This window comes from Polyodon spathula, chromosome 2, assembly GCF_017654505.1.
Source record: "Polyodon spathula isolate WHYD16114869_AA chromosome 2, ASM1765450v1, whole genome shotgun sequence".
Classification (NCBI taxonomy): Eukaryota; Metazoa; Chordata; class Actinopteri; order Acipenseriformes; family Polyodontidae; genus Polyodon; species Polyodon spathula.
The window spans coordinates 51991368-52016368 of record NC_054535.1 but is presented as its reverse complement, the minus strand read 5'-3'; the positions used below and the strand labels follow the sequence as shown (position 1 = coordinate 52016368).

General features: G+C 35.8%; 1 protein-coding gene across 1 annotated transcript in view; it reads left to right on the top strand.

Moving 5' to 3' along the window:
- Nucleotides 1-25001, top strand: part of scfd2 (sec1 family domain containing 2) — a 229292-nt gene that overhangs the window by 83160 nt on the left and 121131 nt on the right. The window contains exon 5 of the mRNA XM_041224930.1: nt 17461-17710. Within this exon, the coding sequence (XP_041080864.1) occupies nt 17461-17710 (250 nt within the window). The remainder of the gene's footprint in view (nt 1-17460; nt 17711-25001) is intronic.

Sequence of the window (25001 nt, the reverse complement as noted above, 5' to 3'; positions counted from 1 at the left end):
AGCCCTGCCCAATACAAATCTGACTAACTTTGGCCCTTACCATCAGAGTGAAGTTGTCAGCACACAGGTTCTAGAGGCATATCATATTGCCATTTTGTCCAAATGGAGAAAGTTTGGGGCAGTAGTGAATCTTCCCAGGAGTGGCCGTCCTGCCAAAATCTCTCCAAGAGCAAGGTGTAAAATCATCCAGGAAGTCACAAAGAACTCTAGAACAACATCCAGGGACTGCAGGCCTCTCTCGTCTCAGCTAAGGTCAGTGTTCATGACTCCACCATCAGAAAGACACTGGACAAAAATGGAATTCAGATGGCAGAGTAGCAAGGTGGAAACCACTGTTCACTAAGAAGAACATGAATGCTTGTCTCAAGTTTGCCAAAAAGCACCTGGATGATCCTCAAGAGTTCTGGAACAATGTTCTATGGACAGATGAGTCAAAAGTGGAACTTTTTGGCCAACATGGGCCCCGTTATGTCTGGCAAAAACCAAACACTGCATTCCACAGTAAGAACCTCATACCAACGGTCAAGCATGGTGGCAGTAGTGTCATGATTTGGGGATGCTTTGCTGCATCAGGACCTGGCCGACTTGCCATCATTGAAGGAACCATGAATTCTGCTCTGTCTCAGAGAATTCTATAGGAGAATGTTAGGCCCTCCGTCCAGCGCAGCTGGGTGTGTGCAGCAAGACAATGATCCGAAACACACAAGCAAGTCTACATCAGAATGGTTGAAGAACAAGAAACTTAAAGTTTTGGAATGGTCTAGTCAAAGTCCAGACCTAAACCGCATTGAGATGTTGTGGTAGGACCTGAAACAAGCAGTTTATTCTCAAAAACCCACAAATGTCACTGAGTTGAAGCAGTTCTGCATGAAGGAGTGGGACAAAATTCCTCCACGGCGCTGTGACTGATCAATAACTACAGGAAGCGTTTGGTTGCAGTTAATGCTGCTAAAGGTGGCATAACTGGTTATTGAGTCTAAGGGGGCAATTACACAGGGGGGCATTGGGTGTTGCATAACTTTCTTTAATAAATAAATGAAATATTGTAAGTATCAAAATTGTGTTATTTGTTCACTCAGGGTCCCTTGTATCTAATATTCGATTTTGGTTGAAGATCTGACAACATTCAGTGTCAAAAATATGTAAAAATGCAGAAAATCAGACGTGGGGCAAATACTTTTTCACGGTACTGTATTATTTCTGCCAGACAAATCCAGCAGGGACAACCAGGCCTGAAACAAATGTGACTTCAAAAGTAACATTAAATGTTGGATGTTGTATTTGTTTTGAAAGGGTAATTATTATTGCACTGTGACATTTGAGTTATTCATATAAAGATTAGAAAGCAGTTTGGTGAATCATTCTTTTTTCTGGCCTTAATTTCACTGAGTAAAGAAAGAAAACCTGGCCCTAATCAGCTTGACTAATATCATGTTCATGCAGTGGTTGTGCACTGCTTTTCAGTCCAGGCAATCTCCCTGGAGTATCAGTACACTGAGATCTCAAGATAGGAACATGCTCAAGGGGTACTAAGTTACAGTGCCGAGAAAAAGGTTTGTGAACCCCAATGATAATTATGGAAATTCCGTAGTTTTACCACGATAGCCTTCTTGAATCAAAACCAGTGTTTTCTTAAAAATCGAATAGGGTTTATATTAACCAATTCCATGTCTTTTGAAACAAAATGATGTATGAATTAGACAAACAATGAGTAATTAAGATTCAGGATATGTGAAAAAGTAAGTGAACCCCTGGTTTAAGCTAAATTAAGGGGATAATTAGAATCTTAGTGCTCAAATAATTAGGTAGATCTTCAGGGGTGAGTTTGGGAGGCCCCACCTTATATAAAAATCAGAAACCTTGTGAGTTTGGTCCTCATCATACAGGTGTGTGGAAACACGTCATTCCACGATCAAAAGAAATCTCAGAGGACCTCAGAAAAACAGTTATTGATGCTCATCAATCTATAAATGGTTACAAAACCATTTCTAAGGATTTGGGACGACATCAATCCACTGTCAGACAGTCTACAAATGGAGAAAGTTCAAGAGCACAGTCACTCTACGCAGGAGTGGTCGTCCTACCAAAATCTCTCCAAGAACAAACCGGAAAATCATCAAGAAAGTCACAAAGAACCCCAGAGTAACATCCAATGATCTGTAGGCCACTCTCGCCTTGGCTAATGTGAGTGTTCATGACTCAACTATCAGAAAAAGACTGAACAAGAATGGTGTTCATGGAACGATAGCCAGGAGGAAACCACTGCTCTGTAAAAAGAACATTGCTGCCCGTCTGAAGTTTGCAAAAGAGCACATAGACAATCCATCAGACTTCTGGAATAATGTTCCCTGGACAGACGAGTCAAATGTAGAACTTTTTGGCCTCAATTAGAAATGTTATGTTTGGCGAAAACTAAACACTGTGTTCAAACAGAAGAACCTCATCCTAACCATCAAGCAATATGGTGGGAGTGTGATTGTTTGGGGCTGCTTTGCTGCCTCAGGACCTGGACAGCTTGCCATCCCGTCATCCGTCTATGAGCTGAAGCTGACCTGAAAGTGGGTCATGCAGCAAGACAATGATCCTAAACATACAAGCAGATCTACAAAAGAATAGCTGCTGATGATGGAATTCCGCATTTTAGAATGGCCTAGTCAAAGTCCAGACCTAAACCCCATTGAAATGTTGTGGCAGGACCTGAAGCAAGCTGCCATGCAAGGAAGACCTCAAATGTCACTGAGTTGAAGCAGTTCTGTAAGGAGGAATGGGCCAAAAATTCTCAAAACCAATGTGAGAGACTGACCAACAGTTACAGTAGTTGAAGTCACTGCTGCTCAAGGGGGTGCCACCAGTTAGTGAATCTAAAGGTTCACATACTTTTTCACACATGGATATTGAATGTTGAATCATTTGTGGATAAATAAATGTTGAACAAGTATCATGTTTTTGTGTCATTTGTTTAATGAGGTTATCTTTATCATTAGGACTTAGATTAAGCTCTAATAACATTTTAAGTTTGAAATATGTGAAAATCCTAAGGGGTTCACAAACTTTTTCTCGGCACTGTAAGTCAAAACTTTCTTTTGTTCTTTCAGTCTTTTACACTGTGTAACTCAAACCACTCTATTTTATCTTTCTAAGCAATTCATTTGCTAAACTGAAACTGTTACTTGATCTCAAATCTAGCTGACTTTTAATTTGATCCATACTTTTAAGATTGAGGTTTGTTTTTGTGGCTCCAATTAAGCACCTGGAGCTGCATCACTGATTGTTAACCAAATGAGTCGGTAAACAAACAGTGACATTTATAACCAGGAAATACTGGTGCATGTGCTGATGGCAAAACCCTTGCCCTCAACACTATGGGGGTAAAGTACACCCTGTTGCAACGTAAATGCAGCACTTGATCGGCTGTTTAATGTAGGACCTCATTTGTGAAATAACTATAATACATGAATGTTCGTGGTGTATCTTTTATGTATTTTGTCCATTAAAAGCAGAGTTATGTATATAAATCAAACTCACTGAATGATGTAAAAATGTAAGCGGTTTGGTTCTTATTTTTGGTCATTGGGTGGCAATTTGCCTAGATAGGTATAGAGAAACAAGTAAGTGTTGTGTCCTTTTACAGGCATATTTAGCAGTTATCTTTTGCTCAGGGTAGTAGTGTTAACTCCTTTAAAACAATAATTTATGCTGAAACACAAAAAGCTTTTACAATCTTTCTTCTTTTTTTTATCAGTCTATTCTGGATTTTTATCAGTGTTACACTAAGGTTTTGATATGGTCTTTGATAAGATTCCTGTGTTCTTAAAGGGGTTGTGTCTCCTACCTTGTTTACATTATACTTTATAGGTCTTTTCCTTAGCAATTATTGTATATCACATTTTACAGTCCCAATAGCATGCAATTAGCAATGTAGTTTTCTTTCACATAATGAGAAATGCCTGAACTTGCAGTGAACTTAGCATGCCAAGATTACAAAATGTAGGCAACAATTGTAAATTAAAAGAATACCAATTTTTTTTTTTTTAATCTGGTAATTATCCACCAAATTGTTGTTCTTGGTAATAATAATAATAATAATAATAATAATAATAATAATAATAATAATAATAATAACTGTTATTGTTTCTTACACAAATATTCAGGGGTTTTGCTTAGCGCTCTGCAGTGAAACCCATGTGAAGAGAAGCATAGAAGTAGATGTCAGCAGTTAAAAAAAACCATGCTGCCATGTCATCCAGGTTTCTCAGAAAAATGCTGCCATTGGCAGTGAAAATCCAAAGCAGTAAGTTGTAAACTACTTTTGAAACTGTGTGTTTCTAATAAAACTAATCAAATACATAATTAATATTTGTTTGTACTGATTACCTAACAGCCGAGTTCTGTGTTTCATTTGTGTTTACTGCAGAAAAGATCCCTAATACATTCATTCTCTAAACCAAATTATTATTATTCCCTAAATAAATATATAATTAAGCTCTGTTTGAGGTGCTCAAAATATTATGTGATATAACAGAATAATATAAATCAGTGTTGTATTGTTTTAATTTTACATTCACAAAAGGCACCTAAATACTTCTAAATAGCATTCCAAAGTTCAGTGTACCCTCAGCAAACCACTACTGCCAGGAAAACCTTTATTCTACATCTCTCACTGTTGCTGATACCTAGTAGAAACAAGAAGAGCCCAGGTTACTGTATAGTATTGAGTATGCTATGCATGAGAATGAATATGTGTGAATAGAGTTCTTGCTTTTTATTTTATTTGGCTTTAAGGCATCCAAGATAATTACAAACAGTTGTGGCTGAATTAGTAACAGGACGGACCATTTTCTCTGTTTATTCTGAACTCTGTCATTAGATAACAGCAGATCGCCAGAGGGGCCTGTGCGTCACTGATTTAGATTGTTGTGCCAGTTTTTTTTTGACAGCTGAATAAACCAGAGTCCTGACCAGTGTACAACATGATAAATGTATTGCAGTCAAGTTTTGGGGAGGATTTGTAAGTTTTAGTCATTCCTTGACTGGAATATGCTCAAAGGAGACAAATAATGCAGTTTTTGTTTATCCAGTGAAACAGTAAATGATTTCTAAAGTAGAAGTTATGTCAAATAAAGACAAAGTAGTCTAGCTTCCAAAAGTATTTAAGGTTATTGTTTTTAAACAATGTAACAGATTTTTCCATTGAGGTTTATGTTTTATAAGTGGCTGGAATTATTTATCCATTTCTTGTTAAGCAATTTAGCAGGACATTTTCCCAGGAATATTTTTAATGAAGTCCACGTGCACATTTGTTGTTTCCTAAATACAATAGGCTTTTAGGTTTTAGGGAACGCTGTGTTTTTAGCAACAACAACAAATATAACAATATATATATATTATATATATATATATATATAATAAGAATATATATATATATATATTATATATATACTATATATATAATTTTCCATTATGTTTTTTGTTTTAAGACATATTCTTTAATTTGCCAAAGCCAACAAGCCTAGTGAGTTAAATCACAGCTAGCTGAGTTAGACACAGCAGAGGTCATGGTTAAAAAAAATAAGTCTGCATTTGATGATTCACTTCCTTAGTGGAATCTGACATTAAGTTGAGCGGAACAGCTACAGTTGTTTTTCAGAAAGGGAAAAAAAAAGAGGGCATTCTGTGCTAATAAAATTCAGAACTTACTTGTATTTGTTATTTGTCATACTCCCAATATTAACCACCCACTATAGATACTCAACAAAGAAATTGAACACAGCTGTACACTAATGAGTTGAATTTATAAATCAAGCCAAGTTGCCATAAAGCATCTTCTACTGTTTGTAATCAGTCAGTCAGGTAAATGTAATAATTGTCTTTATTGATCAAAACTAGCCTATTTAAGATGAGTATCTGTACAGATTTGTTAAAATCCTAAAACAAAGCTCCTTTGTTCTGTTATGCCTGGTTTGAGTTACTGCATTAAGTTGTACGCTGGCCGTTAAGTCGTTCACCTTTTCAGCTGTGTCACATTTCCCTTTCTTCAAATTCATGGCCATGACTCCACTTTGGGACTATAAGGTAACCATTGTGTCTTGCACTGCAAGCTGTTCAGAATGGAATTGGGGAAGCCTCTGCTCATATACTAGATTTAAGGAAAGCAGCAGATATGATATTGAGTATTCAGTTCCCATTGTTGTCTAAATATGTTTCTATGATGCCAACTGAAAAAAAATCTCAGGATAGAAAGAAATCTTGTTTTTCTGTAATCTAACTCTGGAGTCTGTTGGGTTTGCTAAAGGGGGGTAGGTGGTATAGGGTATTTACCTCTAAAAGTTAAACCATTAGTAAGGCTGTATTTTTTTCATGGTCATCAAGGATTTCACAGTTTCTGTGAAATTAACACCTTGCCGTGTAATATGTAGTTCACCATGAAAATTCAAATTTCTGTTAGAATAGTGTAAATATACATATTTTTTATCACTTATACAAATTAATACAGCAAACATTTGCCTTATTGACGCCTTATTGACGCACTAACGTTACATTAGGAACCTGGCAGCCGGTTTACTTTGCTTCTGATAAATTATTAAACACACTACATAGAGATGCACAATTTCTTTTAAAATGTCTTCAATGAAAAAGAAACCAGCAGCATCAAAGATTGGAAGTATTTCTGCAAAATACTGCTCTGTCCAGTACAAGAAGAGAACATTTCACACATATGTTGTTTTTTGTTTATTTGATGGTGAAAATATAATGTCATTAAAAGACGGATGTAATATATATATATATATATATATATATATATATATATATATATATATATATATATATATAGATATATATTTCTACAATTTAGCATTTTCTGTTTTTCAGGTAAGCATTGAAATACTAGAGAAAATGACCAACTTTGAATGTGACAACATTTTTTCTGCTTTAATAAATAGTATGTTAACCGTGAAATATCTTGAAATATTTTTTAAATAAGCCATTTTTTATAGTGAAAAAGATACAGCCCTAACCATTAGTAAAAGTAAGCAGTTATGAAGATGTCATGTTTGTAACCTTAACTCTGCCCCTGGGTTTTGTTTCTCACATGCAGTTTGGTTTATTATTACTCTTAAAATATGCTGCCATGCTGACATGAGAAGCGCATTGTAATTGGTTGATGTAGTGACATCATTGACTATATTTAGAACGGCTGCTGACTAGACTGATTTGAGTAAACCCTAAGGTGTGTGAGATAAGATTTTCTGTTTCAGGATTACAGTTGAACTTCAGAGTTACAGACCCCACACCTACAAACTGACTCGTCAACTGAACACCACCTGTAACCAGAAATGGGCTCCTGGCTACTGTAAAAGACACTGGGAATTTTACCAGTTAAAAACTTTTCTCCTGGCTTATTACTAGTATACAGCACACATGCAAAATGTGAACATTTTATAATTACAGACATTTAAGACTTATTAACACACTCCATTCTCTGAGTTTGAAACTTAAATATTATTATTATTATTATTATTATTATTATTATTATGGTTGAAGCACTACTAGCTGTTTTCACTTATTTATTGTTTGGTGTTCTCATAATATCCTACCTTGTTTGCCATCTGTTTTGTAAAGTTTTGGATAATGCTTTTAATGTATATGTTATTTGGCCCCTTGCCTCTAGAGAACAAGTTGTAAATCATGCATCTGTTGATAAGAAATTAAGATTCATCGCCTCTATCCATTAATACATGCAAATCAAACAGGAGTAGCCTTATTTCAGATAAAATCGCAGTATTGGAACACTAATTGTACACATGTGACCAGACAGCTTACAGTCAAGGAAGGCAAAACTAGGAAAGACAGGAATAAGAATGTCACATGCTTTTATGCATTTTTTTGCTGTTTGATGACAAAACACTCTTCAGGCTATTAAAGGGGCGACACAGCTTCCCTGATACAGATGCATTCGAGACAAGTTCTCTTACTGTAGAGATTGTCTTGCCTCAACAGACAGTACTTTAAACAGTCTGCTTTGATAGCAATTGTCTCAGTGCATAAACTGTTTCTACATCACTCCTAACAGAGCTTTCTGCAGACTTTTCAGCCTAACAGGTAGCTAAATCCATGAATCGATGGGCCAACCAATCAGGTTTCCAATTTTATGTGGCTGTAAAAGAGGGAACTAAGGAGACAATTTTCATTTAGGGATAGGGAGTTTTAACCATACGCCTACAAAAATGTGACAAAACCAAACCATGAAGATTTGTGTTTCATATTGATATACAATGTGAAATGGGGTGAACATGAACTGCTTGTCTACTGGAGGGGGACTATACTAAGATTGGTGACTCCATTTTATTATGTATGCCAGACTAAATATGGATATTTAACTTAATATAAAACAGTTCATATGGTATAAAAACTGCAGCCATCCCTTACAAAAGTTTCCCATATTAAAAACATAGCAAAGTGTTATACTGTGGTAAATGGACAGTATAACAAATGGAAAAGCATGAGAAAACAGATTCCCATGCAGATTTACTGTGGTAAACTTGAATAAGGGGTGAACACAACCTTATCCTATTATAGTAGCGTTTTCGTGGTGCACAGTCCAGTATTTCCCAGGGACCATCATTCGTGTGACCACTTGTGTTTTAAGTTTAGTTCCAAGAAAGGCGTGAGAGGCATTTCAATTCCCACCTGCCATGACCCCGCTCTCATGTTTATTGCCCAACACCACCCGCTCATGAGTGGTGTCTAAGTTATGATTTCCCCTTCCATATAAAGCCCAGCGGAAGACAACATGGCCTCCGATAGTGCTGTCAGCCTTTCTTACTTTAATACAATACTGTAACCTGACCATGAGTTGTTTAGATTTAGATCTGTTTTTGTTAGAAATTAACATTAGAAATGTAGAATGCCATCAGTGCTCATCTGATTCCTAGCAGCTGATAGTCAGTTCTTAAAGGATTCCAATTATTCAGCAGCAACAATGTGGCTTAGAAACTCATCCATACACTCACTACCTTATAAAAAAGAAGTGTATCTGTTGTAAGTCTGACTCCAGCTGTAGTCCTGAACTCTGTACTATGATATATATATATATATATATATATATATATATATATATATATATATATATATATATATATATTATAACTAACTCCTTTTGAAATTATGTCGCGTTTGCCTAGAATTTAAATGGAATCTGTATTGGCGTGTCAAGTAAACTACTGTAACCCTTATAAAAGGTTTGTTTTCTATTTAAAATAAAACTGACATTAGAATAATACAAGTTTTCAAGTAAGTAATGCTAATGTACTTTTACTTTAAGCAATTACACAAAAAGTTTACATTAGTGTCTTTGTTATATAATGTACGTATAGAGATTTGTAGGTGATGTCCTCCAGCTTTTCTCACCCGGTCTGTGTTTCAATTTTATACAATGCTCCTCTGCATTAGAGTCATCAGAAGCCACTAAAAAGAAGATGGCTAGCTTGAACTCCTGTGTGAATTAGGTTTTAGGGGCAATCAATCCAACATCATCGTAAAAGTCAGGAGTGGACTGAAGGCCTTGTTTCCTTTCTTGGCGCCACTGCAGGCAAAAAGGAAAGTTTATAGAGAGGTTGAAGAGCCTGGAACTGGCCTGCTTTTTATTTTATGTTTATTGACTTTCCTAATAACAACAATGCAGCTGCACGTGAATCCTGTGTAGCCAGCAGGAAACATGTTCACGGGTAGTCTTGATTTTTTGGGGGCGTGTTATTCAGGCTAGATGATTGATTGAAGTTACAGTGGTTAACGGTACATTTCGCAGGAAACTTCTAAATCAGTTTGCTCGGATTTGGCAGAGACATGCTGGCTGGGAATCTCTGACTGACCTGAATTCCCAGTGCCCCCCTATGTGGCAGCTAGCCACGCCACTCTGTCCAAGTCAAGAGCTGGTTCCAGCCTCTAGGGCCTTGTATACACAGGCGAGGCCTGTAATATAACTGTCTCCAAACACACCAGTGAAACATGAGCCTGCAAATTATTTCAGCTTGACACTAGATTTCCCATGATCCATTTTTCAGGTTAACACTGTTTTATTGTAATTTAACTTCTATGTTTAATACGTAAATGTAACTTGGTGTGTGTATCAGACAGAATAAACCTTTTGTAGTGTTACTTGGGTGTTTAAAACAAAGCTGTATTTATCATTGTTTTTTATTTACTTTGTCAAAATTTGTCTCTATAGAGCTGTTGGCATCTGAGGAACAAGCTGTAATTATTTATTGTTTTCTAATGACATTTTGCATCATTTGAACTTTTTGGATAATTTGTATTTTAACCTACTGGCAATTTCCATAGAAAAAGAAAAACAAGTTTTTTCTCACTCTATTTTGGTAGTACTTTTAGGTTGTGTGTGTTTCCAAGTAGTTTTCTTCTAGACAAAAAAAATTATTGTTCCAAATAACCCAATTAATATTAAAATCTGGGAGGGTATATTTAAATGTTTATGTCTGAGTTTTAATTTGGCCTTGAGCAACTTCGGATATCATGCAGCTTTCTTAAACTGGGTTTCCAGAAAGTTGTATGTTTGTTTTGAAGCATCTCATTTGGCCACCAAAAAAATGTAATAAAAAAAAAAAAAAAGTACGGGCAACAAAACATAAACCGAGGATAGCGTTACACAAATACAAAAAAAAAAAGAACATTCCATAGGAAAGCACTGTGTACTATCCTTGTATTTTTTGCTAAACATTTTTTGACTGCATATATATTATAAACCTATTATACACTTACATATAACCATAGCTTCAGCAATTATGTTTGAACTGAGCTAAAATACCAGCACTAGGTTAAAAAATATGTTTAGTGCAGTATATTTTTTAAATATGGGTAGAGTATATCTACAATAGGCTACCCGACCCTGCATTTTCCACTTAATAATAATAATAATAATAATAATAATAATAATAATAATAATAATAATAATAATAATAATAAATAAGTGAATCCAAATTCCACAGGACTGCTTTTGTCTTTTTGAACAAATTCATTGAACTAACAGTTTTTTCTTTTTCATGTTTTCGTACTTTTAAAACAAAACTTTCTCAATGAATTAAACCTGATGCTGTCAGTAGCACTCAGCAATAACACCCTTCTGCTAATATAATACATACTTTGTTACAAATATGATTTTAATTTCTAATTTATTGCATGTTTTTGCCAAGGGACAGAAAAGTCTAGGCTTAAGCAATCAGTAATCCGATGACCAATCATTTCAAACGTTAAATAAATAGTGTCACATAAAAACTAAAAAATAAACCCTTGTACTGTATGCCTATTTTTTCCTATTTGGTCAAAGAAGCCTAGCAGGGTTACTTTCAGCAGATCTCAGTCTAATAAAGGATTACTTGGCATGGCCTTCATTTATAGTAGAAAGTTGCACAAGGTTACGTCACAAACAGGAATTTCATTGCTGAAGTCTTATAAGCATAATGTACAACTTCCGGACATGTTTTCGTCAGTTGTAGGCAGTGCTGCCAGATGATAGTTTGTGTGATAGATAATTGTGAATGTTGCCAAAATGTACGATAATTCAGGAAGGTCCATGGAGTACTCTCAGTTGAAAAAAAAAATCATCTTCGATAATTTTATTAATCTTCTGTCATTGGGAGGAGACAGGAGACGACAATAATGAACCATTTTTATCGCCTCAGTGATTGACTGTTGCTCCAGCAAGTTGTTGGTGATTCGTTAGTTGTTTTTGTGTCATCGCTTGTGAGCAGAGACATGTTAAAACGTGTTTGTGAATGTGCTTTTAATAGCTGCGTGTGATGGTTGGACACATTTCTCAATTATTTTAAGACATATTTAGAAGTTTAAAGGGTGGAATCATGATAAGTGAGGTGGATTATCCAGGTACTCCTGTGAAGATAAAGCAAGTATGAGGATGAGTCGACATCGACCATGAAAGCAAAACGCTGTCCACAGTGCTATCGTAAGGAGTGGAAGATGCAACCTTTGCGCAATTACTGACTTCATAGCCTGTGACCGATAACCACAGGAAAGCAAGATGACGCTGTTATAATACAGAATTAACTGCTGAATTTATGGTCCTGTAAAAACATGCTGTGGCAGGAAATGGCTTTGCGGGGACCCAGACCAGAAGAAGCACAACCAAAACAGAAGGTACGATGCAGTGGCCCGTACGCCGTTTTATTAAAGAACCAAAATAAACAAAATATTTGAACAAAAAATAGCAATTGCTCACAGAGCAAAATAAAAGGTTTGAAATAAAACAAATCTCGAACACAAAAAATAAACCCTAAGGTCAGGCAGAGCAACTGCCTTCACTGATCCTTATTTTCTTTTTTAAATATCTTTCTCGCCTCTCGCTCTTCTGTTCTCCACTTCTGAACACCCCCCTTAACATGGAGAGAGCTGCAGGTATTTATACCAGTGACCATCTCCCGATTAGGGAGATGGCCACCTTCTGCACGGGTTTTAATTATTAAACGTGGATGGGCTTCCCATCCACGCTGCAAAACAACACGCACAGCGGTTCGCCGTCATTTATAAACACAAATATTTTTAAAACAATAACACAGAAATGCACGGCTGCACCGTCATACAAAATAATAAACAAATACAAAACACATGGTGGTTCGCCGTCATCTATGAACACAAATATAAAATAAACAAATACAAAATAACACAGGGGCGGAAGGGGAGATCCTGTTCTAAAATAAACACTGTACAGGGCTGCTCGCCCTGCTACACATGCCAACAGTTGTATTTAGGCGATACTTATATTATTAAATAGACACCCAGATTGTCTGGTGAATGCAACATAGACAAAGTTTACAGAGAGAGATTATGTCTGGGAGCAAGAAAGAGCGGCAGCAAAATTCTCTTGTATTGTCTCCCAAACGTATTAGTATTGCTGCAAACATGTTGACGCCAATTTAGTAGAATTTTATTTATTGTGTACAGCCTGTATCATATAGATCTCAAAATACTCCACAATAATTCTAGCTAACTAATTTTTGGGCGATATACAAATATGTTTAACACAGTCTTTTTGACTGATCGCGTTTTTTAAATGCATTTTTTCTCCACTGATTTGGCAGCTAGGCGACTGTGCTTTTTTGATTTTTCTTAAATATATGTATTAAACATCTCAAAGCATCAGTAGACCTAGGGTTGCAGAAACGTATGGACATATAATATTTATACCTAGAATTACCGGAGTTGTCATTTTGACCGTCATTGGGTTTGGCTTTGTGCACGGGAGTTCGATCACACAATCGAGTGGCTGAACTTGAAAGTTTCACGTTTATTTTGAATCGCTACCAGTACAAAAGACTTTGTCAGATGTGATTTATTTATCAACAACTGTACAAATATGTATTGCTTAGTGAAAATAAATAGATCAATACAGTACTTGCAGTACTTTCAGAAGTTATCAGAAGACGAATCTGGACACGAAAATGTGCCAGACCAAGACAGTGATGAAACTTACTCTAATCACAATGAGGTTAGTGATAAAAGTGAAAGTGATAATGAAGTTGCAGACATTTTGCGACAGAGACAAACACAACCATAGCTGTGGCAAGTGCACAGCACATGTACAGAAGTGTCATGTCTGTGTTAATTTCACAAACTAGAAGTTTTTTATGTCTTAATTTCACACGAGTTAATTTTTTTTGTATTGTTTTTTTTACATTCCACATTTTGAAGTTATACATTTCCATTTTTTGAACAGTTGTACATCCCATCTTTCGAACAGTTGAGCAATCCACATTTTAAACAGTTGTAAATTCCATCCTTTGAGCTTTTATCATGTTAATAAACCACTATTTTAATGTAGTCTTTTTGTGCATGTATATTGAAAAACAAAAATAAAGTTACAGAATAATAATGTTGCAAACCAGCTATTGCAAGACTGGAGATGGAAATTACTGTTGAATAGCCAACAGAGTCGAACTCAGGCACAAAATGAAAGACGGGTAAACAGAAAACATAAAATAAAACTGTCAAAAAACAAATCTTGGACACTGCAATTCTGTACTGCTCCACAGAGTGGCCTGTGGTCCCGCTGCATCCCAAAAGTCGTCTCTGAGCTGCTGAAACCACCCTATTTTATAGCCCAACATTTTAAACAGTAAAACCAATCATAACTCCCTTAACACCACGCCCAAGTCTCGTGCAGTAACAGGTCTCCCTCACGTGTACCAAGCAGGCTGTAAAAACTGTGTCACAAACATAATCCTGAAGAAAAACAAGCGAAAACACAGAACAGTTTCATAAGCATGCGACGCAACAATAGTTTTATACACATTTTAATATAGTGCTTAAAAAGAGTGCTCCAGTAGTTCTTGGTATATACAGTATGTATGTAGGGAAAATAATTCAACAAATGATTTTTGATCAAAAATACTTTATATGCATAAAAGAATTGTATAAACGTTGAATACAAGCAAGCAAAGACACACAGGTCAGAGCATGAACCAATGTATACACTTGTATCGCAACACAGACGTCATGTGGAGTCAATTCAAGGAAGTGACTGACAAGTCAAACAAAAACATTACATTAAATACTATGAATATTAGCATTTCCACCCCCATTTCTTCCAATGAGTATGAATCCACTTACTATCACACACTTTCAACACATCTGGTAAGAGGGGCAAACTCACCGAAATCTGTAACAATGCGTCTATAGTATGTCACATTTAAGCATTTTACAGACTGACTTAACCTAATCTGTTCTGTTTTCACACTGTGTCCACACATCTTGATTAGATACCTGCTAACTTTGGCTGTCAAATTTCAGGGTATTGCATTTTAACAAGACCAATACATATTAAAAGATTTGTTCTTAAACAGTGTGTTCTGAAAAATCACTATACTTTGAATTCTGTTTTGTGGATTCTTGGAAAAATGTACCTCATTTGTTTTTGCATACACATCCAAGAAAAACACATTGTTAATAATAATAATAATAATAATATAGTGACCTTTCAATTTTCTAGCTTTAAAACATGTGAAACCAAACAAGAAAATACCATGTTTTCTGGAAAGGATACAATGAATTACAGTAAAAAGCGCTTGGGAGTAATGTTCAGTCAGCACACCGTTTTCCTACAAGAAATTAGTTTTTAGGAATTCAAAAATGTTCTTATATGTGTCCCTCGTAGTTACTCTATGTTTTAGAAGTAGTGTTAACCCATTCAGTCCATCATTTTGTATCACTTTTTACGTTTACATGCAGCGCATTTCATGTTGATATCGTAGCAGGATTTCAAAGAACTGTATGCTGTTTTTTTTCCAGTGTGTCTTTTTTTGCATATATGTATGATCTATCGTGATATATCGTTGTGATCACTTCAACTCCCTCTGCTGGTACATGTGTGATCGAGCAAGTTTTTTCTAAACGGAATGAGGTTTAAAAAGCATTTGGATGCAAACTTTCTTTTCACATCTTCACGCGCTGTCAGACCTGCCAGAAATTATACAAAACATGACGCAAAACGTATGCAAATTAGCAAAACGGTAATGATTCGTCACACACGTGACCTTTCCTTAACCGTACATTAGGATGAAAAAGCCTTTACATGCATGTGTTATTTAATTTGTGGGATGAACGATCATTTTTTGTGAAATACAATAATTGAGGCGTCGATAAGATATTTTCATTTTTCAGATCTGCCAGCACTGATGGTATGGCTTTTTAGCGTGAAAGCGATCCCCCCCCACAGTGTCATACATTGTTTCACACACATGCACTACTTGTAGCGTGTGGAATGTGTGTGGTATGTGCATGCTACGTCACATAAATCATGACTGTGAAGAGAGAGTGACAGCTTTCTAAGCTGTGTGGAAACCTGGCCAATGATCCAGTTACGTGTGCTTCAATTCTAAAGTATTTAACAATCATCTCAAAGGTGAAACAAAAAATCCTTCCTTTTTTGAGCCTCTCTGACTGCATGACTGTCTTTTTACCAACAACGTGGGCCAGAAACCAAAAAATAAACATCACACTCCAAGCCTGGTTTCTTTCTTTGCTTTGTTGTTTTGCTGCTGACAATTGTACTTTTTTGTAAGATAACAAAGAAACCCTGAAAATAAAAACACATTCCAGCACTGTTGTCTATAAATGTTGGGAGTGGCAGAACAAACTCGGAGAACATATGGTTTAATGCAAGCGGGGTCTCCAATACTTCAGAGACTAGAAACATGACACTGAACATTAGATGTCATCACATCTTTTGATACATTTCAAAACCATTTTGCTCATCTGCAAAGTAGAACTAAAGAGAATATATGTCATTATTGAATCAATTACAAGCAAATGTAAAATTGAGAATGAATTTTGTTCAAACAGTACGCACAAACATCTCTGCAAGCTGTATATTCACCCCCATACTTCTCATGTTCCGCTGCCCATCATAAAAGGCAGTTTATCGGTATATCAATTTCAATTTCAACAATTTGTGTTTCCATGTAAATTTGGTACTATCTGTAAATTCTGTACTGATGTATATAGTAAAACAAAATTGGTATTAATGCTTCTGCAGCAAGTCGCACATAATATTGTAACCCTCTGTTTTCAATTCTGCAAAATAATCTCTTGGATCACAGAACATTCTGTGTCTTTCTGCTCTTGCAATAGGATGAAGTCATAGTCAAAGGCTTATTTTATTACAGTACAAAGATAAAGCTGTTGTTTTTTTTTTATTGCAACTACATTTTCATTACTGGTAACGTCCTTAAACAATGTTGTCAGCATTATTATTAAAATATTATTCTGTCTGCTTCAACTACTAGACTTCTGCTGCAGTTATTTTTCCCTAAATGTTGTAATAAGTTTATCTGTTAACAGTTAACAGTAGTACTGTACTGACAGTAAATTTAAGATATAAGGTTCAATCAGGTCAACTATAATGTTTATGTTGGAAACTTCTTAACTTAATTTCTGTTTAATTTATATACCCCCCCGGGGCTTCACACTCCCATTTTACCAAGATTTAATTATAATAAATTGTTCTATTTAAAGTCGATGAAACTAAAACAGTTTTCCGTTTGTCATTTGTCTGAGCATATGGATAATTATCAAACATTTGTATATCATTAAAAACACACATGGTCTGATTAAAGCAATTGGACCGAGAGGGTTCTACTGCCTTGTGTTTATAAATGTGTTATTTGGAGAATGAATATTGTTTCAATGTTTTTAACTTTTGTTGAAATCATTCAAATGTATGACTTGATTTTGACTCCATTTGGCATTTTTGAGGTGTGAAGTCTACTTTTGGTTACGTTGTGGATTTCCAGTCTAAATTGTTTCTTTATGAATTATCAATGAATTATCAAATTAACCAATTCCAGATTATATAGGACACCTGTACAATAATCAACTCAACATGGACATCATTTATTTATCTGCTGAGTCTAGTACAACTCTGTCATTTCATTATAGGCTCTTGGGGATTCCGACTTGCCCGAAGTTTTAAGACAAATTTTGCCAATGATCAAGTCCAAGAGAGAAAGGACAGATGATGACCAGAGCCCAGAGGACCTGCTTGTGCTGCTGGTGTATGTCTACTCCTTGGTCGGGGAAGTTGTGCTGAGCAAGCAGCTTGAAGAGGCAGAACTGGAGGTGAAGAAGGCTTTGGTACAGGCAGTCTGTGATGAGCCAGAATTGTCTTCACTCTTACAAAGAATAACAGGTAAGTCTCATGCAGTAATCAGGAACTCAGATTTTATCTGTCACTATATCCATACCCGATTCTATTAAAACTAGCTAATATTAAATTGAGCTTCTAAAGATAATTATAACCTTCATAAAGTTTCCTGATATTATTACTGTAAATCCTTCCTGTTTCTGAAAATGAATCCATTAGTATAGTTACAGTGCATGTCATAGCTGTTTTCAGTGAGATTGGTCAAGTTTTATTGAGAGAATTGTTCTGAGCATTCCTGAAGAAAGGTACACTAAAGGTCATACTTTTTTATAAAATGTTATATATCTGTTCATTAAATGTGAAGGGCAATGGCACTGGCTGCAGGCTGACATCCTCAATGACACCCCTCAATCTGCCATTTTTGTTAGGCTTCTCACAGGCACAAACTACCAATTGAACTGTGATGCTGTTGGGATATGGACTGATGGCCACTGGTTGCTGAGTTTATTTACTGTAGCTTTCAGAGGTGACAGGCAAGTGAATTAGCCCAGTGAGCTACCTAGTTCTTAGCACTTACATCTGGGGATGATTTTCACACATACATGTTTCTGGAGCCCTGCTTATTTACATGTTGCACTGCATGACTTACTGTAACAGGGTGATTTTACATATGTTCGTCGTTCCTGAATAATACTGAGGCAGATGCAGAGAAGTGGGTGTTGACACACCTTACAGGCACACAGATTTAATAAACACACGTGCTGTCACTAGGGTACCAGCAATGGTAGCGCTAGTGTCAGATTTAATAAAGAAAAGGAAACAAAGCTAAAAAAAAAAAGTTTTCCACACAAATGATGTCCCACTAAAAGGAACGTCTCGCTCCAAGAATCTACTACTCTACGCAAGCCCTCCTAACTGTTTGGGATCAACATCCCTTAAACGGACCTACTTATGGACTTCTGGAATCCCGGCATCATCACGGCAACTCCAGCCTCTTCAAATGGCCTTTTCAAATGGCCTCGGCTGGGCAATGCCTTCACGAGTAACGTCTTGGAGTGGAAGGGTTTTGTGTTGTAATTCTCTCCGTGTAGCAGACGCTCTCTCCTCGATGTAAACACAACAAGCTTTCGCTTAGCGCCCATCTGTATGGCTATGGCCATGCAGTAGTCTCGAGCTGTGGCACAGCCTCCTCGAGCATGCCTCCCAGCCAATCAGGACTTCCCGATCAACTCAGCACATGGCGACCCTACCTACTCAATTTGTTCTTTAGCAATGCAGCTCCTGTTGCACGCCCCAGCTGCTTCCATAAAGGCATACATGCACTTAAGAACCAGCGATAGGGTCTCCCTGTCACACTTACCTTTGTGTGTTCATTATGTTATCACACAATTATAAAAATAGCAAGCAGAACTGGCCAACGGTGAACATGTAGTTAGATTTAAATATGATCTTGAAGTAATACTTTGTATAGCCAAGTACATTTCATTACAGTATGTACATATTTTAATATGCAATTCCTTAATGTATTCACACAGATATGTATTTATTATTATTATTATTATTATTATTATTATTATTATTATTATTATTATGGGGGCACATTGCCATAATGCACGTAATACTGACATGAAATCTTCAGAAAATGTTTTACAAATGGAATCTTCATAAATCATACTTTTATGACCAAACATTAGACACAGCTGGCTGTGTTATTTGTTTAACAGATGGTGCATGTTTGTTAAAGTATTTTATAAAACAAGAAACTGTTTTTTTGCATTGTCTAGCATACAACGCTACATACTGGAAGCCACTCCATTCTTGGAAAGGTCATTATTTATGACTTCATGATGGTTAATGGTGAATTTGGATGTGAAAGGGGAAAAAACACACTGCTGCCCTGGATCTGATTGCTCAAGATCTGTGTTAATGAATTTAATTACAGTACAGGCAACTAAACATACGCTGTAGTACATAAGAGGCAACGTTTTGTTGCCTTTGTATAGTAAAATACATAATAAAACTGTTAACGAAGAACGCACAACACTGGCTTCCTGTTACAGTTGGCTGACTTCTAGACTTGGCAGCAATCTAGGGGCCTGCATTGCTCTACACATATGCCTCATGTTAAAAACTTGACATATTATAAACACTTCAGTGGAAATTACCATCCAGTTCTAGGGCAGTTCAGACCAGGTGCAGAAGACAGAATACATAGGTAACATATGAAGGAAAACAAATTTAATATGGTTTAGTGAGACTTGACTAAAGTTCTTAAATCCATAGTACAGAGTTCAGGACTACAGCTGAAGTCAGAGTTAAAACAGACACTTTTTATAAGGTGGATTATGTGCAAGGTTTTAACCACTGACATGAAACCTGAACCTAAACGCCAGTTACTGGACATACGTCTTAATATGCTTCTTTTTGCTCAAAACTCCTCAATTGGTTAACTTTCAGATTAGATTATCTGTAAAACAAAAATATTGTTCCTGTGCTATATGCCATCTAGAGGTTCACTGTAATGACACCATAGCATCATTCAGAAACCTGGGAAAACTGTTTATCCAGATTCCAAAATTTGCCTCATAATGTTGGTCAAACATACAATTCAGTGTGAGATTCGCTTTTACTTTTAACCAAACAAGTTTTACCATAATGCAGAATCTACTAAGCACTCACATGCAGCATGCATATTTATAAGTTTTAATCAGATTTCCCAGTGAGTAAAATTACCTTTGCCACATAAAATATATTTTTAATTGCTCAATCAATCAATCAATCAATCAATCAATTTTTATTTTATATAGCGCCTTTCATAGTGGACCGCCATCACAAAGCACTTTACAAGATGCAGTAACAAGAAGAAAATCCATTATACTTTAAATACAGAGAAATGCATAATACATGATATACAGTAAAAAAATAAATAAAAAAAGCATAATACATTAAATGCAGTGGAAAGTGCATAGTACATGAAATAGTAGCAGCAACACAGCAGCTATAGCAGATATCAGGCTTAAAGAGCATGGAAGACAAGAGATTACAGGTGGGTCTTGAGAGTTGATTTAAAGCAAGCGATGGTGGGAGCGTCACACCAAAACTGGGAGAGAGTTCCAAAGAGTCGGAGCCATGAAACTAAACGAGCGTTCTCCAAATGTGGTGCCCTTTTGCTTGGGGATAACAAGCAGACCAGAGTCGGAGGACCTCAGCTTGTGGACAGAGACATAACTTGATATTTAAAGCTGTTTGTGTTGAGGACGGATAGACTTTAATGGAGTGTTGCACAAAAAAATGCAGTTGGTGAGGGTATAGCCTTTTATGAAACACAGCAGTTATGATCTCCCGGGCATCTAACTTGGTACTATTTCTAGTAACCCACATTATTATTATAGAAACTTAGTGTTTGGGATCTACAGTACAGTAAAAAACAGTGCAATATAAATAAACTTTTTGGTACATGTGTAGGCATAACATTATTTTATAATATTTTTTTGTCTGCTTCTTGTTATAGCCACTTTTGGTACAGTACTTTAAAGGTAGAAAAGGGTTAGATTTGTCAAACTCTTTAGAAAATATAGATATACTTTGCAAATTCTCATAAACTTGTGTCCATGCCCTCTATACAGTTGACTCATTACAAAGGTTAAAACACAGAATTAAAACTTACCTTATCTATTTAAGGTTTATCTGCTTGGGTTTTCTGAGATGAGTATTCAGATACTCAAGCATGAAAGGCACTATGTACATGCTGTATATTGTATTGAATTGTATGGAAAAATTGTTTTATTAAGTGTGCAGTACTATGTTAGGTCAGAGCAGGCACTTATTTTTTTGTAGTTTGGTCTTACATGAAATAGTCGGAAGTCTTTTCAAGAAGTTTGGATGACTGCATTTAATAAAATACCTAAATGTGGCCCATTGGGGTAATTTGAGGTTTGAGATTTAGGCACTGGTTTAAAGCTTAGTCATTACCTCTGCTGTGCACCATTTCAGATATCTGTAGAAGTTCAGAACCTCCTTAAAAACAATTCTCTAAGCTAATTACTCTGCTATTGTCTGCAATGGGTCATTTCGCGTCTAGGTTGTGAGAACTTGCATCAGGCTAGCCAGCCAATCGCCAACACCCCAGTGGCCCCACGAACTGTAGAGTAAAACTGTCAGGAGTGGAATATAAATCTTTGTTCGTGTTGCAAAAATTAGTTCTGCTGTTTCCCATTAACTCGAAGGATAATGATTGCCAAGAGAGTGCCAGGACGTCTGTGCTTTAGGTTCCTGTCTTTGGTTATTAATGACTTCAGGCTTGCCAAACAGGGCGCTCATTTGTAGCTCTGGGTTTTTCATAGCTCTGGTTGTCTGGGTTTTGTTTTAAACAACAATATAGATTTATTTTTATTTTCATACACTATATATTCAGAAGTCTATAATGATTAAATGGTCTGACAAGACTGTATTATGTTAATATTAACAGAATAGATCTTGAAAGGAAATTAGATCAAATTACTGAAACAAAAATGGTAGCTCTTTGATTTTTATTGGTGCTGTTACTGTGGTACTGTAGCGCAGTAGGTGACATTTAGTGTGTTTCAGAATGTCACCTGTTCAAATCCTCGCTGTGGGCAGAATCTGATTATTACATCCATTATAATGTTAGTGTGATGTACAGGATTTCTGTGCTGTTGGAGGGGCTAGCTAGCCTGAGTCATGGGCTTTGTGGGTATTAACAATCTAACAACCCTTATCAAGTACCAGCAGGGGTATTAACCCCCTTCATGCACTGGTCAAATAAACCCCAAAAACCTTTGTTATCTCACCCCACCCCAGTGTGAGAACTATACATATCATCTTGTAAAAAAGTAATAGCTGAGCCAGTAATTTGTCATTCTAGAGATATGTCACATTCACTTCCCTAAAATATTTGTCTCCTAGAAACCAGATGCACAAACATCCAATTCTCACAGCCTTTTTCTGCTAAAGTGCAATTCTACCAGACTGGAAAAATATTGCGCTGGATAATTGCGCACAAGTTTTCTTTGGACCTATTATTAAATAACTTCTATGAAACAGATAGTTTTGAGAAAGAAAACAAATGGCGATGCCGCTGTTATTTTTATGGAGAGAAAAACACTTCTTAACATTGCTTATATATACACACACACACACACACACACACACACACACACACACACACACACACACACACACACACACACACACACACACACATACACAACTGTTCAAAAGTCTTAGACGTTGCATTTTTCTACTCTATTGCATTATGAGCATCAACAATTTACTCAAAGCCTCCACTAGTGTTTTATGCTATTATAGAAACCTTTACATCCTCGCATCACTTGATTTTCAAGGTGTGGTATCCAAAGCATAATCAACAAGTACATAGAAACATCATCTGTAATTGACAAACACAGGACTAGAAAATCCAAAAAGCTGTCTAACAAGGATGAGCAGTACTTGAAGATCATATTCATATTGCAGCACTATTGGTAGTCCTTCTGTCTTGCACCTGTGTCTCACAATTGACCATACATATACACTTCCCCTCATGTTGCTCTGCCCACCCAACAAACTGATGCACATCAAACATGTGAATGCCACACTAGACATTGATCATGGCAGTGGAATTCATAGAGGTACAGTGTGATGTTGATGCCACTATTATGCATCTGTATCCTACTAAACCTGCATAAGTAGTGCCCAGATATGTACACACCCCCCAACACACTGGCATGGCAGTAGACCTCATACACTTACTGGACCATGATGATGTCTCTTGTGTTATCTGCAATGAGTTGTAAGTTGTGCGTCTTAACTGATGATGACTGTCTGTGGTTGCTTGTGTTGACTTGCCCCTTCCACTGTAAGGCGGTGGGAGGGAATGCAACATCGCATTTCCCTACTTTTGTCATTTTAATATCAACCCTAACTGATGCATTAACAAAGTTTTTTGCAAAGAATTTCCTTCCTTTTTAAGAATATATTTATAGCTAAAAAGCCTGTATATTATATTATTTTGCAAAAAAATAAAACTGACTATATTTGTAAACTTGATTAAACACATCAGAGGGGTATAAATGTTAAACACTGACACAGGTTTATGTATAATACATATGATTAGTTTTTCTTCACCTAGTCACACAAAGTGTTTAGCGATCTTAGCCCCATTTTAGCCCCCAGCAATTTGGGGATGCTGTTTGTGCATTGTGGAGATTTTGTTTAGACAAAAAGTTCCAAGTAGTAGTTACATCATATGTAACAAACTATAACATTAATATTATGAGTCATTAATATTATGTTCATCTCGCAATACAGTACAGACCATCGTAAATCGTAAATGTTTATTGTATTTTGCCAGTATTGCATGTAAAGATGTAATTTATCTATTAGAATACAGTGAATTAGCAGTACAGATATGGCCAAAAGTTTAGCATCTCCCTATATAATTAAATCACTTTGAAGTCCAACATGCCTTAAATACTACTGTACAACTGTTATGGTTTACAGTAGACTTGCAATATCGTTCTTTGATTACATGATGTTAAATAAAACCTCAAAATGGTGTTACTCTAGGCTTATATATAAAATAAATTAAATTAAATTAATCAATTTGCAGTTGAAAACATTGGGTGATATAAATAATATTGCAAACAATAGGTACTGCAGCTCATGCTATCTGTGCCTTATGTCATTGTAGATGCTTGTGTTGTGTGCAAATTTCTATTTAAGTGAATATGATTTATATTTATTTTCTGTTGAATTTGATATTTTAACATTTGTTTCCTGGAACTTGTATCAATTGTTCATTTGTTTACAGTATTTTTTCAATAAAGTACATACTACGAGTAAAATAGTTTAAATATGTAGAACACCTTCAAAAATGTAAAATGTTTTTACTTTAACATAATTCCATCATGGGATTATATATATATATATATATATATATATATATATATATATATATATATATATATAATATATATATATATATATATATATATATATATAATATATATTATATATAATATATATATATATAAAAAAAAAAAAAAAAATGTATGTGATGCAGAAGTTGTGGCCATAGCTGTACCATCACTGTCAGCAAAAAAATATGTAAAACTGTAATACTGTATTTCAATGAGGATGTATAATTTTACTAAAACCATTCAAATATTTAATATATAATGTAATACACTGTAAGGAAATTTGGGTGTTCGCACTCATAAACAAAAACCAATACATTATGTTAGCATAAAAGTATAATATATGTTAAAAAAAAAAGTTTTCAACAGTATTCAATCCACTGATCTTTGGCGTGCTAGGC